Source organism: Melozone crissalis, unplaced genomic scaffold (assembly GCF_028551555.1).
Source record: "Melozone crissalis strain CALT ecotype California unplaced genomic scaffold, PUWL_Pcris_2 ptg000009l_1, whole genome shotgun sequence".
NCBI classification, from domain to species: domain Eukaryota; kingdom Metazoa; phylum Chordata; class Aves; order Passeriformes; family Passerellidae; genus Melozone; species Melozone crissalis.
This window is the reverse complement of record NW_026535787.1, coordinates 4522361-4537352: the sequence shown is the minus strand read 5'-3', so window position 1 is coordinate 4537352 and position 14992 is coordinate 4522361. Positions and strand designations below refer to the sequence as shown.

The following is a 14992-nucleotide window of genomic DNA, read 5'->3' as shown; positions in this document are numbered from 1 at the left end:
TCAAAACTTCTTTTTTTCCCCTCTTTTGCCATTCTGCCTGAAATGTCTGAGCACAGAAAACATGAGAAGGCCAGAAACAGCCCCATGACTGTGGAGATGAGTTACTCTATTAAGGGGAAAAAAAACAGGCATTAATTTTTTTTTAAAATATTCTTTGCTCCTATCTGAAGACTACAAGATGATGAAAATGCTCAGTTTGTCTGGGAAGGCTATCCAGCATATCACAGAATTACAGAATTCAGAGGGTGAGAGGGGCTCTCTACAGTTTTTTTTTTTGACAGGGACACCTTCCACTATCCCAGATTGCTACAAACTCCATCCAACCTGGCCATGGACACTTCCATGGATGCAGCAGCCACAGCTCTCCTGGGCACTCTGTGCCAGTCTTTCACCACCCTCACAGCAAGGAATCTCTTCTTCATATCCAATCCAAATCTACCCTCTTTCAAGTTAAACCAGAGAGGAAGAGAGATGTCATGCTGAAAAGCCAAAAAACTTCACAACAGAAGGCAGAACTGGAGTTGAAGGAAAACAGGGACTGGAGAATGCTACACAGTCAGGAGGGGTACTGAGAAGTGGCCACATATTTAGGGGTTGTACAGGAAGACAATGAACACTGACTGTCAAAAAGAAACATGATTATTCTTTGCACATCAGAAATGAGGCAGGAGTTGGAGAATGGATGCAGCTAACAGGTTTTGCTCAGATTTGCTGCCATTCAAACAACCTGTCACCACAACTGCAGCTAGAATCCAAAATGTATCATCAGCAACTGATTAGGATAAAACTCTGAATCGCTGTAAGTAACTGATCTGTGTAAAAATCTAAATCACTGTCTTTCAAAATGCAGCAATTTACCAGACACACTAAAAGTAAGACAACTGAAGCTGTCTTCACTTCTCATTTCAGACTGCATGGCAGAAGGCTGTCTGCAGGAAGCAAGGTTTCATTTTCATTAATGACAGAGCTATTCTGGAGTGAACAACATCCTTGAGAGAGTTAGCACAGATTTAATTGAGACTCTTGGATCTATGAATAGTTTCAGGCCAAGCATTTTTTTACCTCATGTGTGGGGTTGATTTTTTTTGCCTACAAAAAGAATTTCTGAGATTTATAAGGAGTCAGATGTAGAAAATCAGAGTTAAAAGGAAATGCTTTATGGTTAAAATTAGGTATATGATTACATCTCTAGTTAAAAGAGCAACTATAAAGGGGGATAGCATTTAAAATTGAATATAAATTTATCACACAAAGTTCATGAATCCAGACTGATCCAAAGGCTCCATTTTTACAACCACCATACCTGAGCAATTGCAAATACTCATTGCTCTCACTTTCCACCTGTTCGAAATCACTCTCAGCCTATGAATAGAATATTTTGTCACGGCAGGTTTCTCTACACTCTCCATAATGCAATCAATTATTGTTTAGTGCTGTTTCCCACCACCAATAATGAATGCCTTGATCAGAATGTCGGAGTGCTTTTTTGATTGCCCACAGTCCCTTCATTTCCAGCGCTCGCTCTCAATCAGATCAAGTGATTTAAATCTCATACTTAATTTAAAACAGATGAAGGGGGAATTTAAGATGTTTCATTCATGTAAATACCAAATTTATAACAATGAATATTATCTTTTATATTGCTACACAGCTTAATTTATTTCATCTAAGAGCAATAAAACAGAGTAAGCACTGAGCAATCCTAATAGCCAAGCAGAATCAAATTATGGAAGAAAAAGCTGACATCTGAATTATAAAGCATTAAGGTAAAATTACAGCTGAATTTGAGGATAATTTCATTCAATGTACTTTCAGCAGTACTTCTTTCAGCATTAATTCAGAATTATACGAACCAAAAAGTGTTTTGAATCTATAAAAATTATTTATGTTTTCTTTTAAGAAGTAATGAAGTTACTGCTTGTGTGACAACACCATATTGGTAGTGAATATTTTAGCTTATCATATACATTTCATTGCATAAATGTCAGAAATAAGTCTGGGTTAGGAAACTAAAGCAAGTTGTTGAAGAGTTTTTAGCGGTTTTAAATACAGAGCTAAAGATGTGAGCAAGTTTATAAAAGACATGGTTTTGAGACATATAGGTTTACCTGTGAAATTTGTGGTGCAATTATTCCACAGTAAGTCATGAGACTGATATTATTTGTTATTTAAGTAACTTCCTTGTCCAGGAAAGGCTTGGTCTAATGGGGTTTTTTCCATGGAACAGTTGGGAGGCATTGGCAACTCAACTAAAGGCTGAAATGCTACGTGGGGGGGAGGCTATGGGAAGAGAAGGAGTAATTATTTTCTGGGATAATAAGGAAGGAAGGAAGGACATTAAATATAAAATATCAGACAATCCAAAGGGAGCCAATCAGAATTCCTTCCATGAAATGGGAATTTAGAAGCAGCCAGAGAAAATAAGACATCTGCATATTAATTGCTGACAAGCCAACGAAGGATCGGTCCAACAACACAAGAATGAAAGAGACAAAAATCACAGAAACTGTCCAATATTCAGAATTATAAAAATACTACTATTGCACAAAGTACCAGAGAAATCCCACACCCAAAGCTGTATGTAGTTCTAACCACCTCATTTTTTTCAAGAAATAGTGAATTAAACAGGATGAAGAATAAGCACAGGCAACTGTAACTGTCACAGAGATCAGAAATATCTTGAGTGAAAGAGGAAAACCACTCACCAAAACCCAAAAGAAGGGATGTGACTTCTCCTACAATAGTGAGCAGGATAAAAAATGAGAATGGAAAGGGGTTCTTGAATTTTGAGACAGAGTCAGCACAAGCATAAACAAATAAGCACCACTCACTAATAAATGCAGCCCACAAAGGCATTTGACTTTCACAGCACTGAAGTTCAGAACAGGAACAATGAGGAAACGTGGATTAACTAGACTGAAGATGAAAATTAATAATTTTATACAGCATCACTGGAGGCATTTGATTGTGGTAACAAAGCTCTTTCCCAATCCTGTGTTACAGAGCCCCTGAATGCAGTGTAAATAATCTTGGCAGATACGACTACAATGCAAATGCAATTCTTTCTCTCAAGAACAATTTAAAAAGGCTTTCAGTGCCAGTAATGTTTCAGCGACCTATTTTCATCACCTATATGGAAATGAAGCCCCTTCCTGAATGACAAACTGACCCTTCCACTGCTAATTTCATTTCCTGTTGGAAGCCAAGGGTCACCTCTCCCTCCAACCCATTTGCTTTTGGCTCACAGTAAAAAGAACTTTAAAAATAACTGAACCCTTTTCACAGAATTTCAATACAGATCTCTCCAAACTACTGCATTTATCTTCAACATAAGTGTCCAAAGGGCATAATCCACATTATGGACTAATAGCCTGTAAAACTGCATTTTATGAACTGTAGCAGTTTTCAGCAATAAAAATAGAATCAATGGACTCAAGTTGATAACATTTCTTTCCTACCCAACACTGGAATTAATTTAATTTTTTAATATTTTTTAAATTATGTACATTTTTAAAAGCACTTGAACCTGTTTGGAGTCTACAAATCTCTATGCTTACAGCTATAGATGGCATATTGTTATATAATTTTTTTTTACCAGACTAGACTCAACATTTTGTAAATTACAATATTCACATAAGAAAGTCAGGAAAATTAGATTATCTTTTATCTTCTCTTCCTTCTTCCTATTTTCTTTCCCTCCTCTCCCTTATCAGAAAGGTACTGCTCCATCTCACCTTCTGAATAAAGGATGGCTCACTGCTATTTTAGCTGTAGTCATAAAAATTCATTACTTTAGTGTAATGAAAATCATACTGATGTGCCTCACAACTGCATAAATGTTCTGCGCAAAGAACACTACCTCCGTGAAACTCACCAAAAATAATTTACCTTTATTCATAAAGCATGTCATGGCAAGACTATTTCTTTATTTCTTTTCAGAGTTTTCTCTTAGTTTAAACCAGATCAAAAAACTTCTAACATATGTCCCAGGCAATAAATGCCCCAAAACCCAAATATTCCAAGTAATTTTTTTTTGTCCACGTTGAATAACTGTGAAGTCAACCTAAGCTACTACCGGGCAGCTCAAATAATCAGGTAATATGGATGATGCATTCACTGAATTCAGTGCAATCACATCCCATCTGGAGATAAGAACACCAGATATCACAAAAAGAATCACTTGGGCCAGAGAGAGACTCAAGAACACAAAATCACAGTCAAAGGCAAAATAAATGACTGCAAAAGACTGAGCAGTTCTTCAATTCCTCTTTCCACAGACTGAACATCAACTCATTAACTTTCTCCTTTCCTACAGACACTATAGAAAAGAAGACCCTTAACTAAGCAATGCTTAACTGAAGGGTATTATTTTATATAAAGCAAACACTGCATCTCTGAACTACAGTGTACCCTTGATTTTATTTACACAGCTGAGTGCAGTTCCAGATGATTCACTTCAGCCATCCTTGTTTGCAAATGGGCATACAGTAAATTATCTTTGTGCAGGGAAAATGGCTAATAGGGGATTTTTTCATTAATTCATTCATTCATTTATTCCTACTTCTGAAATTTCAGGTGAATTACTGGAACTGATTTAAAGGGTGAGGCCCTTACAAAAATGAAGTCATTTGATTCCACCAACACTGACACATGTAATTACTAACCACACTGAGGGGTGGTAAGGAAAGCTGCAGGGAACATTAATATAGATTATCTGCTAATGGAGCACATTGAAAACTCCTGTTTTGAGTTATGTGTACAAGTGAAGAAGATACTTAGACCAAATATCTTCACAGGGTTTTAAAAATTACATTTTTATCAAAAGGCCACATTTCACATTTACTCAAATAACATGGAAATAATACTCACAGCTCGGGAGAGAAAACAAAGACCAGGCCAAGATTTCTGTCAATGCAACCACACCATGATTTAGTGATTTTATCAAAACTCAGAAGCTGTGGGGGTGCACTCATCTAAACACTTAAGCAATTCAGAATTTCATAGAAAAAGAATTAAACAATTTCTATTTCACATAAACTAGATTATAAATCATCCAGCCCTCTAGGCTGAAACCTGAACAATCAGATGAGCTATATGGTAATTTATCCATTAACCTTTACAATGTGGGTCCCATGATCCACCTGAACCACAAATGGAGAAACAAATGCAAATCAAGGTGATCACTGTCTGTTGTCACTACATTTAACATAATCTATGTGCAGTTCTAAATGTCAACATCTAATCAAGCCTAATCTATTATTGATCATCCTTTTTGTTTTCAAAATATTCATCTACGACACAAATTTTCATCAGCTTTTATTTCTTCAGGCACATCTCTCAAGTATAAAATGCGTCTGTCAGATAAGAGCTATTGAAAATAATTTCCTAATTTGCTTTAAAGCAATGGAAACCTACTAATGATAAGGCCTCAGGGCATTACTTACAATCCAAACTACTCGTTATAAAATTTGTAAGGAAAATTATTAGTGGTAAAGTGAATAGGATGAGCATTACTGGAACTTTTAATGTACTCAGTGATGCTGAAGGGATGCCAGGAGAAAGTAACAGAGCAGCAAACTCCCTGCAAGTGTGACCTCCATTGGCCTCCTCTATGGTTTTGTCTCTTGTTAATTAACTTCCAACAGAGTGTTTTGCCTTCTAAACATGGAGTTGAAACATGGAGCATGCAAGTTTCAAAATTCCTTTGCTGCTTAATGTAAACTACACGTAAGGTGAAGGTTTTCATTCTCATCTAATGCTGACACCCTGGAAGATGGCAGCTCTCTTCCCTTAAGTAATGCAGGTGATTTAGTAGAGGATTGCACTGTCAGTTCAAATAAACCACCCTATGTGAATGATATGTGAAGAGGCAGAGAAAAAAATGAACCTTTCAAAATATAGAATCTCTAGGAGGAAAGTTTGTATTACCTACATTTTTGCACTAAGGGGATTATCAACTCCCACACCCAAAAGTCAGGAAAAGCCAGAGCTGAAATAGTCCCTGTGGCTCAGAGTCTCCATAAAGAGAGCTGGTTCCCATGACAGAGGGAGTCAAACAGCTCCCAGGCCCAGCTGGCCAAGGCTCCTGCTGGGAGGTTCCCTCAGGAAGGCTTTAAGAGACCAGGTACACGAAATGGCAAGGTTTCAGGTCTTTAATTTGTGTGCTACAAACCTACTTCATCTGCAGTCAGCATTTTGAGAAACTGAATTTTGGAATATCACAGATTTTTAAAACAGGAAGACAGTGTTCCTAGCACAGAACAACTTAGTTACAGACACAAAGAAAAATAACAAGTTTCACTGAAGACTACACTGAAAGCCAAGGTGCTGTATCTACCTCTGCCACCTACATCCCAGCACATCAAAAACTAATTCTTTGGGATTTGCACTGGATGTCATAGACTGGTCCCCTGAACTAAAAGCTTTGGCCTTCAATTCTTCTACTCAGATCATTGCTATACAGACACGAAGGCTTACTCAAAATAATAGTAGTTTTGAAGAGATCCAACACTGGAAAAAGAGCTCTGCATGCAGCCTAAAGTTTGCAAAGCCTTGGATTAAACAACAGTGGCAAAAAATGCTGGATTCCTTCCAACCACCAGCGTTCATCTTTCTACACTAGATGAGATGCCCTTTAGATAATCAGTAGAAAAGTGGAGTATGTAATACCACTATATTTATTTACATCAAGAGGAACCACTGAAATGACAGGGAATAACATCTGATTTCCTGGTTGCCTTTTGTAATCCCAGCTTTCTTCAGATTCAGCTTTTATTTGATACCTGTCTCCAGTGGACCATTTTTCCTCTGTGTAGTGCACCCAGTCCCTCCTCTTTCTTTGACAACACGACCATTTTAAAAAGGCAAATTCTTACCCTTACCTTGAAATGTGTATTGATATTAAGAGAATTTGCTTAACTCTTTCTGAAATTCTGTGTCTGGAAATCTGTAACCTAATGACTTTTTTCCACAGACCAAAATCACAGGGTAAGCAACAGAGTTTGGGTTCCCAATGCATCTGATGGAGGCTGAGAGAGACTTTGGCTGAGAAGCTCTTGTGTGCCACAGCTCTCATAACATTTTTCCATTCCTAAATGCTAACAGTATCCATGTTTACCTAAATTAAATGGTCCTCTAAAAATTAAGTCAGCTAAACTAAATTATTAAATCTAAAATAACCCTCTAAGTGGGTGTTTCTACTGTATCATTGTGGTGTGGAAGTGTTTAGCAACTTCTACAATACAAACAAAAGCAATCTACCAGAGAAAAAGGTTTTACATTTCCCTTGCTTTCCTTTTCAAAGGTCTTCAGCAGCCACACACAACTGAAAGTAAAAGACTGTGCAATTTTGTATGGTCCCACTTCATTCAGCAGAAAGTGCTGAATTCAAACCACAATTTGAAATTTGAATCCTTTGTCCAAATGCTTTCCATGCAATCAACTTCCAGCCATAAATACTGGAAGCACTACAGAAGAAAATTACTAGATCCCCTTTGATTTTAATATGTCCTAAATATATTTGAACAATTCTGAATTTTAGCAAAATTTTTTCCTATAAAATTTCGTTTTAGAACAGCAAGTGAAACCCACTGAGAAAATTAGCCTGGGGACATTGAGAAAGAATGTCACTTTTACCCAGATTAAAATGCTAGTGCATTATCTTATGGAATGCTTTCTAATTCGTTCTTTTATTCCTTTATTTTAAGCAAGAAGCAACCAGCAGTCAGAGAATACAAATTACAGCAGCAAGTGCACTCTTAACCAAGGGTCCCCAGCCAAAACAAATCACTCATTACATGCATCAATGATACTGTTTGCTGGATGTGACTTTTCCCCTTTTGTTTTAGGTGCAGGAGCCATTAAGAGGATTGAGGCAGTGGAGCTCCCAGCAAATTCACCTTTTAACTGTGTTCTCATTGTGTGTGTGTGCACCTCCTCAGGGGGCTGGTACACACGGTGCGTGCTGCCCACCTTTCCTCCTGCACTGAAGTGACACAGCACTTCCAGTCTAAACCCTGTGCAATGGCAAAAACTTGTTGGCATCAAGGAAAGCTGAGCTATCAGTGCAGTTAACACACTCACAGATTAAAATGTTCCCTCTGGACTGCTGTGTTTATGTCACTGCTTCTCACCCAAGTATTGCTCGTGCTGTCCCACCTCCCCTCATTAACGGGATGCTGCTCCTCTTGGAGAATCTGTCAGCAAGCACCAGACACCTTCAAAGAGTGTGTGGGACTCAGTCAACTGACAGCAAACAAAACCATCGCTCAGGAGGGAAAAAAAAATCTGTCAGCTTCTCAGAAATCTACCTAAACACAAAAGAGGAATTTCTATTTAGAGACAAAATACATTTTATACTCTCCAACTTTTCTACAGAAAGGAAATTTTATTTTCAAGATAACCTCCTCATGAATAAGTGCTTTTGAATTTTAAGGACCTGACCCTACTAGACTGTCAAAAGAAATGTCAATAATATTGCAGCATTTTTTTAAATCTAGTCTTAATTTAAAGATCAAAATACCCCTAACCATCTTTAAAAACATTGATGCTTTATGTGGAAAGGGACAGATCCATAAAAGAAAGTAATAGTAGTTGCTGGTTTGAAGGTGGAGGAGTACTATGACCTACTGTAAAACAATTGTTTAAAGAGCAGTAAACTGTTTGTACAGTATCATAAACCAGATGGGGAGAAATATCCATGCATTGTTTAGGCAGAGGTTTTTTTATTATCTATAAAATTATCTACGGCCTCATTAAAATACTTTCATTTATTAAAATAAGCAAATCTCTAATTATTAATTATCAAGGTATTCAGCACTTCTTTTTTTTAAGAGGATGACAGAAGTTAGTCCAAACACAAGTATCAATAAGTGAGAGAAATGCTGACTTCAAGAAGTATTATGCTGTATGAGTGAGACAAATCAGCTGACGACAAAAATCTTTAGGAGGTTTTGGTTTGGGTTTTGTTGAGACAATTTTGTGTTTTGTTTTGGTTTGGCTTTTTGGGTTTTTTAGTACAATGGATTAGCCAGCTTCAAATATAGAACATGCAGTTTATTTAAAGACAAGATTGGTCTCTAAGCTTTGCTCTCTGTACATTAAAATTAGTACTGAGGTCACAAATGGCTGCTGGATTAACTCAAGTGACTTCTCCTTAATGATTATTTGGAACTGACTGGTTCTTAGATGTGGGAATGATCAATAGCCAAGCTACACAAAAGGTGTTGCAATATTGATAATGAAAGCATCCTTGGAACTAAAACAAGGATAGATGGAATAAGTCTTAGGAAGACAGAGGATTATGAGAAACAAACAAGCTAATTTCACTCTTTAATCATTTTTGTATGGTTCAGAAAGAAATACTGCAAAAAAAATTGTGTTTTTATCATGTGAGAGACATCTTTTCAGCAGTAATTCCCAGTTCTAACACCTTATCATAAAGACTGACATATCATTTACAAGTTAAAAACCAGCTTCTCAAGGCAAATTGTTCACAACAGATAGTTTTTTGTTGACCTCTCCTGCATTATAACTTGGCTTCTGGAGATCAGGATAGATTATGGACAAATAATTCATCCATTTTTTCATTCTCTCAGTCACAGAGTTCAGCATGTTAAAGGGCATATCAAACACAAGGCCAGCCTCATCTTTGTCATTGTCATGTTGGGGAAATCCAAGGATGCTAATGAGACATTCCAGCTAACACACACAGCTGGAATAGGGATAGATCCTAACCCAGATATGCTATATTGGGATCTAAGAACAATTAAACCCTTCCCACATTGTACACATGCATAATTTTCTCAATATCCCTAATCAGTTAAATGAGGTTTTTAAACATTAGACTTCTCATGGAAAAAAAAAAAAAGTCAGCAAAATGGATATTGACTTCCTCTGTAACTTACTGACAAACAACTTGCTGAACTTTCTGACTTTTCTAAAATTCTCAAGTGAAAATTTTAACATCAGGTACCCTAAACAAACCCTCAAGCAGAGTTAAGATCTAAAAGGATCTATCTGGAAAGACAGAGGAGATTTTAAGAATAAAAACTCAATTTCCTATATGCTTTTTCCTCGGTAAACTTTTTGACCTCTCAGAGAAAATGATGTCTGACCAGAGAGTTAAATTGGTAAACTTCAGGAAATACTTAATTTCCTCTGTGGTGTTTCTACTCCTGCAAATTACATGAAAACTACTGCACTGATTGGGTTTAAAACTGTATCTGCTTAATCTATTCATTTCTTAATATTTAGTATTTCCATACCAATCATTCTCATTTGTCAAAAACAAAAAAAATTAACAAATACCCAGACAGCCCTCAGTACTGCCAAATACAACACCAGGAATGCATCCTGAACCATTAATTGCAAATCTGTTCATTTCATAGCAAACAAATGGAGGCTCTTGGATAACAAGTAATTTCATGCATATCTTCAACTGCAGAGGTTCCCAGGCCTTCATTAGCACACAAGTCCATATGGATGTGGGATTTTACACATGACTAAAAATACTGTTAAAAGTTTCTTAAAAACTTGAAACTAAAATATGATTTTGCTCATGATTTTATCTACATTCACTGCAGTGTTTATTTAACTTTCTCATTTTGTTTATTTAACTTTCTCATGTTTCTATAATGATGTAAATGCTTATTAAAACATGCAGTGGACAACTGTACATCAGAATTCCCCAGGACTAGCACAACACCGGCAGCAGCACATTCTTTCCACAGTACTTTAAGTCCTCAAAGTAAGAGATATCTCCTAGCAGTAAAACATCAGCTTCATTCAGATAGAATTTCAATCTCTCCACACTTAGTCCTTGGTCTCCTTATTGCCACAGAAAAAATATCTGAATTCTGTATTCAGAAAGAGTGTCTAGATTGCACTTCTGTAAAAATAAATATGTGAATGAAAATGAGCCAACTTCTTTGAACTGATGAATACCTCAAGGTCATTAGTAATCTACCTGATATTTCACTAGCAGAATCAAAAAGCTTTATTATCTACTTTGAGCCACCCAATTTACATCAAGTGTAATCATTATGAAAATAAAGGCTGTATGAATTTCAGAACTGATATTTGACAATATTTCTTACCTCAACTTCTTTTTTGTAAGAGTAGAAAAATGCATGCAGGTGCCTTTTAAAGGTATGAATAAAAAGGCCACGCTTGCATAACCTGACAAGTAATGATACCTGGAAACTGGAAAAGCAGCAGCTTTTTTACACCTCACTGAAAGACATGACTCATTATAAACTCTGCAAGTTCTATAGTTGGCTTCAGGAATTAATTGTCTGGTGATACATAATGGCAGATACAAACTGAAAGGAGCCAGGGTACAGAAACTCTTTCTGGTTGACATATACATAGAAACAAATATTGTTTCTGATTTTTCTACATGTAGAAACTTTTATGTGTGCACGCTTAGCCCAGGAAACTGTTGAGCCATTACCTGGTGTGACCTTTATCTTTAAGGCTCCCACAAGTTTTGCACAAGGAGCTGCACAGGTCAGGTGCCATTATCTGTAATTTTAGGTCTGACAGCAATTGCCCAATTCATGGTGTTCTGGCAAGCAAATAACAAAGCTACACCACAGCACGCTGAAACCTTGCACAGCAGCCTGCTCATTCTGCATGTGAGGGACGACCACTGAAAATCTGTATGAACATGCAAGCACTCAACCTCCACCATTAACTGAGCCCTCTGTTCCAAGCAGTTCTGCCACACACTGCAGTGCGTACTCCTCCTAGGCAATTCCAAACCCTATAGGGTTTTTCTGAGCAGTAAAAATTAGCCCTTGGCATGGTCATAATATGTTTTTGAACTGACCATTCCATGAAGATAAATGAGCAAGCTTACTTCCCTGCCAATAGTATGGTTTGTGCCTGCCTTGCTACAAATTCTCTAAGACACCACACATTGATTTACTGGGTGAAGAATGACAACCTAAGAGCCTTACAGCTATATAAAAGAAAATATTTCTTTCTTTCTGTTTGACAAGACCAAAAAAGATTAATCCAAGATGGTTATAATAACAATTTATAAGACCAGAGTATATTATTTTTCTGAAAATCCCTCTTTAATAACAGGACACAAACCTTTAAGAATGAAGTGGAAGGGCTGTCTGTTTACCAAGTCAGATTAATAAACCTATTAATCCATCCTTTTCATCCTTTTCGCCCAAACCATCAAGAGACAAAACAAGACATTCCTTTGCAATTTACTATTAATGCTGGTATGTTTCTACACACAAAATAGACAATGAAATATACCAGACTGCAAAGTTAATATACAATCTTAATAATTATTAGTGAAAATCCAACAGCAATTCTTGCAAAGATGTTTTCAAGACATGCATGCTGAAAACATCACTTCAGGAAAATTTAAAGAAGTTATGTTTCCTCACAAGATCTTAAAGAATTCTTTGCCACTGGGATTCCAAGTATTAGTAACTGGCATTTTTACCTTCCACATTTAAGTGTTTACACAATAGGCAACTTTTTTATTGCAGCAATTTCCTTTCCTTCAATGCCTGGATTTAGAGAAAGTTATCATTAAAAGCAGACTCTTTTTGCTAGCATTTTATTAACAAGGTGGGGGAGTGTGCATGAAAGCACCTGTATTAATTCAGTCCATTTTCAGTTCACTTGGGGTTTTTTGAGTTATAATTATTTGATTTCTACGGTGATATGGCAGTACTAAGGGTAAGAGGCTACTCGTTTCACTGAAGTTTAGAAGCAACGTGCAGAAAAAGAAGTTCCTCAGAAATTAGGAAACTCACCAGTACTCTCTGCAGCCAACACCACAACACCTGGACTTGTTAGGAAAAGTTACATCAACATCAAGAAACCACGCCATCCCTGACAGACTTTTGGAAACTGTCTTCCCCATCCCTTAAAAACACCATTAAAACACTTTTAAAATACTATTTAAACACTACTAATCTAATGCCAGAATACCAAATACTGGTTTAGAAACCTAAAATGAGTTGTATTAATTGATAAAACTCTTTGCCTTCGATGCTTTTATGCTACCTTAGCTATCCTACAACAGCAAGAATATATATTTTTTTAAATTTTATGCATGTGTGGTGTTAGGCCTTGTGATAATGCAGCAGACATTAGCATGCACTAATGCCTGTGACATCAAAGGAAATCTGGGTTGTGCCACTGTGAGAGTCTGATGCCTTCCAAGACATAAGAAAGGGCAAAAATCAGCCTTGATATGATTGTAGGCTCTACAATTACCAACTGGAATTATTCATCACATTTAGCATGGGAGAGGTAAAGGAATCATACCAACTTGGAATGCCCTTGCCATAACTCATCCTGATGGCACAGGGGCTTTGGGGCCATACTACACTTCTTCCCTGTTTTCTAGAGGTCTTATTCTCTGATTTTACTGTTACTGAGGTCGATACAAAGAGCACTGAAAACAGACTGCAGAACAAAACTGAAAATACATGAACTATATACTCGATAGTACTCCACGCCTAAACCCAGTTTGTTTTCTTTCATTGTTACTTTCCACCATTGTCAATTTCAACGCTCCTTTCAACATAGCAGGTAAAGCAATTTCTGTCAGCAGCAACACTTAGAGCTACCCTTCAATTCCTGTAGTTTCAGTCACATCACACTGAAACCTCAAAAAAGACAAATTGTGCAAAAATAATGTTAAAGGTACAGAAGCCACTCATACTGTGGGAATAGATGCATCCTCTGCAACTGAAACAGACAGCTGTACATAAAACAAGCAGTTCAGGAAATTCTCTGCTCTATCCAGATGCTAGATAACATGAAACATGATGTTTCATAATCAGGTCTGGGCTCTTTTTTTTTTTTTAGTTCTTCCTAACAAAATACTGTATCCTCTGGGCGTGCTACGCATTTTTATTCCTATGAACAGGATGCTTCCCTTCTTAATCCAGAGGTAATTTTCTAAAACGCACACCTTACAACCTGAAGAATTAAAATACTACTGTCTTCGGAGAGACCTGATGAGCATGCACCTGTTACAAAGCTTTTAAATGGGTGTTTTTCAGACAATCAGCGCGGAGTATGCAGAAATTAGGTGTTAAGGGCAGTCAGGCACCTTTGAACAGTTCGCTCACCAGCAGCATTTCCCCCCAAGGCGCGATGAGCCCTCTCAAACCCATTCTACAGGGTCTGCGTTCCGCAGGACCGAAGCAAACCTTAAACCCACACTTCAAATAAAATGATGCTAGCACTCCACCTCGCCGAGAGGCAACTTTCGCTTCCCTGCTCTCACTCGCACACCCCGGCGGCCGAGGGTGCCCGGGGCACAGCGCAGAGCTCCCGGCAGCCGCGGAGTTATCCCCGGCGGGTCCCGGCAGCGCAGCCCCGCTGCTCCTCCGGCCGCAAAACCCCAACTTTTGGGGCAGCAGGAAGGGCCGGCCGCCGGGAGGCGCCCGGTCCCGCTTCCCCGCGGTCCCGCATCCCCGTCCGCGGCCGCAGGTGCGGACCCCTCCCTCCATCCATGCCCTCACGGCCCTCGCCCGCCGGAAAGTTGCGGGCAGCCCGGCCCGCAGCCGCCCTCACTCACCGTGGTTGCTGGCGACGTGCCCGGCGGCGGCGGGGCGCGCTGTCAGCAGGGGGAGGAGGAGGCCGACTCTCCAGAGCAGTGCCCTCGCCTCACTACACCCCATGGCTGGTGCCCGCCGAGCGCCCCGCGACCTCGGCCCGCCGAGGCTGCCCGTGCTCCCTCAGGCCGCCGGGGTCCGCCGCCGCCCCGCCGGGCTGCGCTGCCGGCACTGCCGCCCGGGGCTGCGCGGGCCGGGCCGCGAGCATCCACCGCCGGGCTCCCGGGACAGGCGGCAGCACGGAGGGCGCCGGGACCCCCGCTGCCGCCCTGCCGCGAGGGGCGGCGGCGCTGGGCACGGGGAGAGCTCCGGCAACTTCCAAGCGGTGGCGGCCGGAGGGTGGGGGTCGCGCCCCGCTCCCTCCGCCAGCTCGGGCCGGCGGCACCTTCAAC

General features: G+C 39.2%; 1 protein-coding gene across 6 annotated transcripts in view; it reads right to left on the bottom strand.

Moving 5' to 3' along the window:
* Nucleotides 1–14710, bottom strand: part of LOC128933502 (ephrin type-A receptor 6) — a 364188-nt gene extending 349478 nt beyond the window's left edge. For all 6 annotated transcript variants that reach the window (XM_054270497.1, XM_054270499.1, XM_054270498.1 and 3 more), the window contains exon 1: nucleotides 14564–14710. In XM_054270497.1, coding sequence (XP_054126472.1) covers nucleotides 14564–14666 — 103 coding nt within the window. In that variant the 5' untranslated portion in view covers nucleotides 14667–14710. The remainder of the gene's footprint in view (nucleotides 1–14563) is intronic.
* Between the last annotated feature and the right edge of the window lie 282 nt (nucleotides 14711–14992).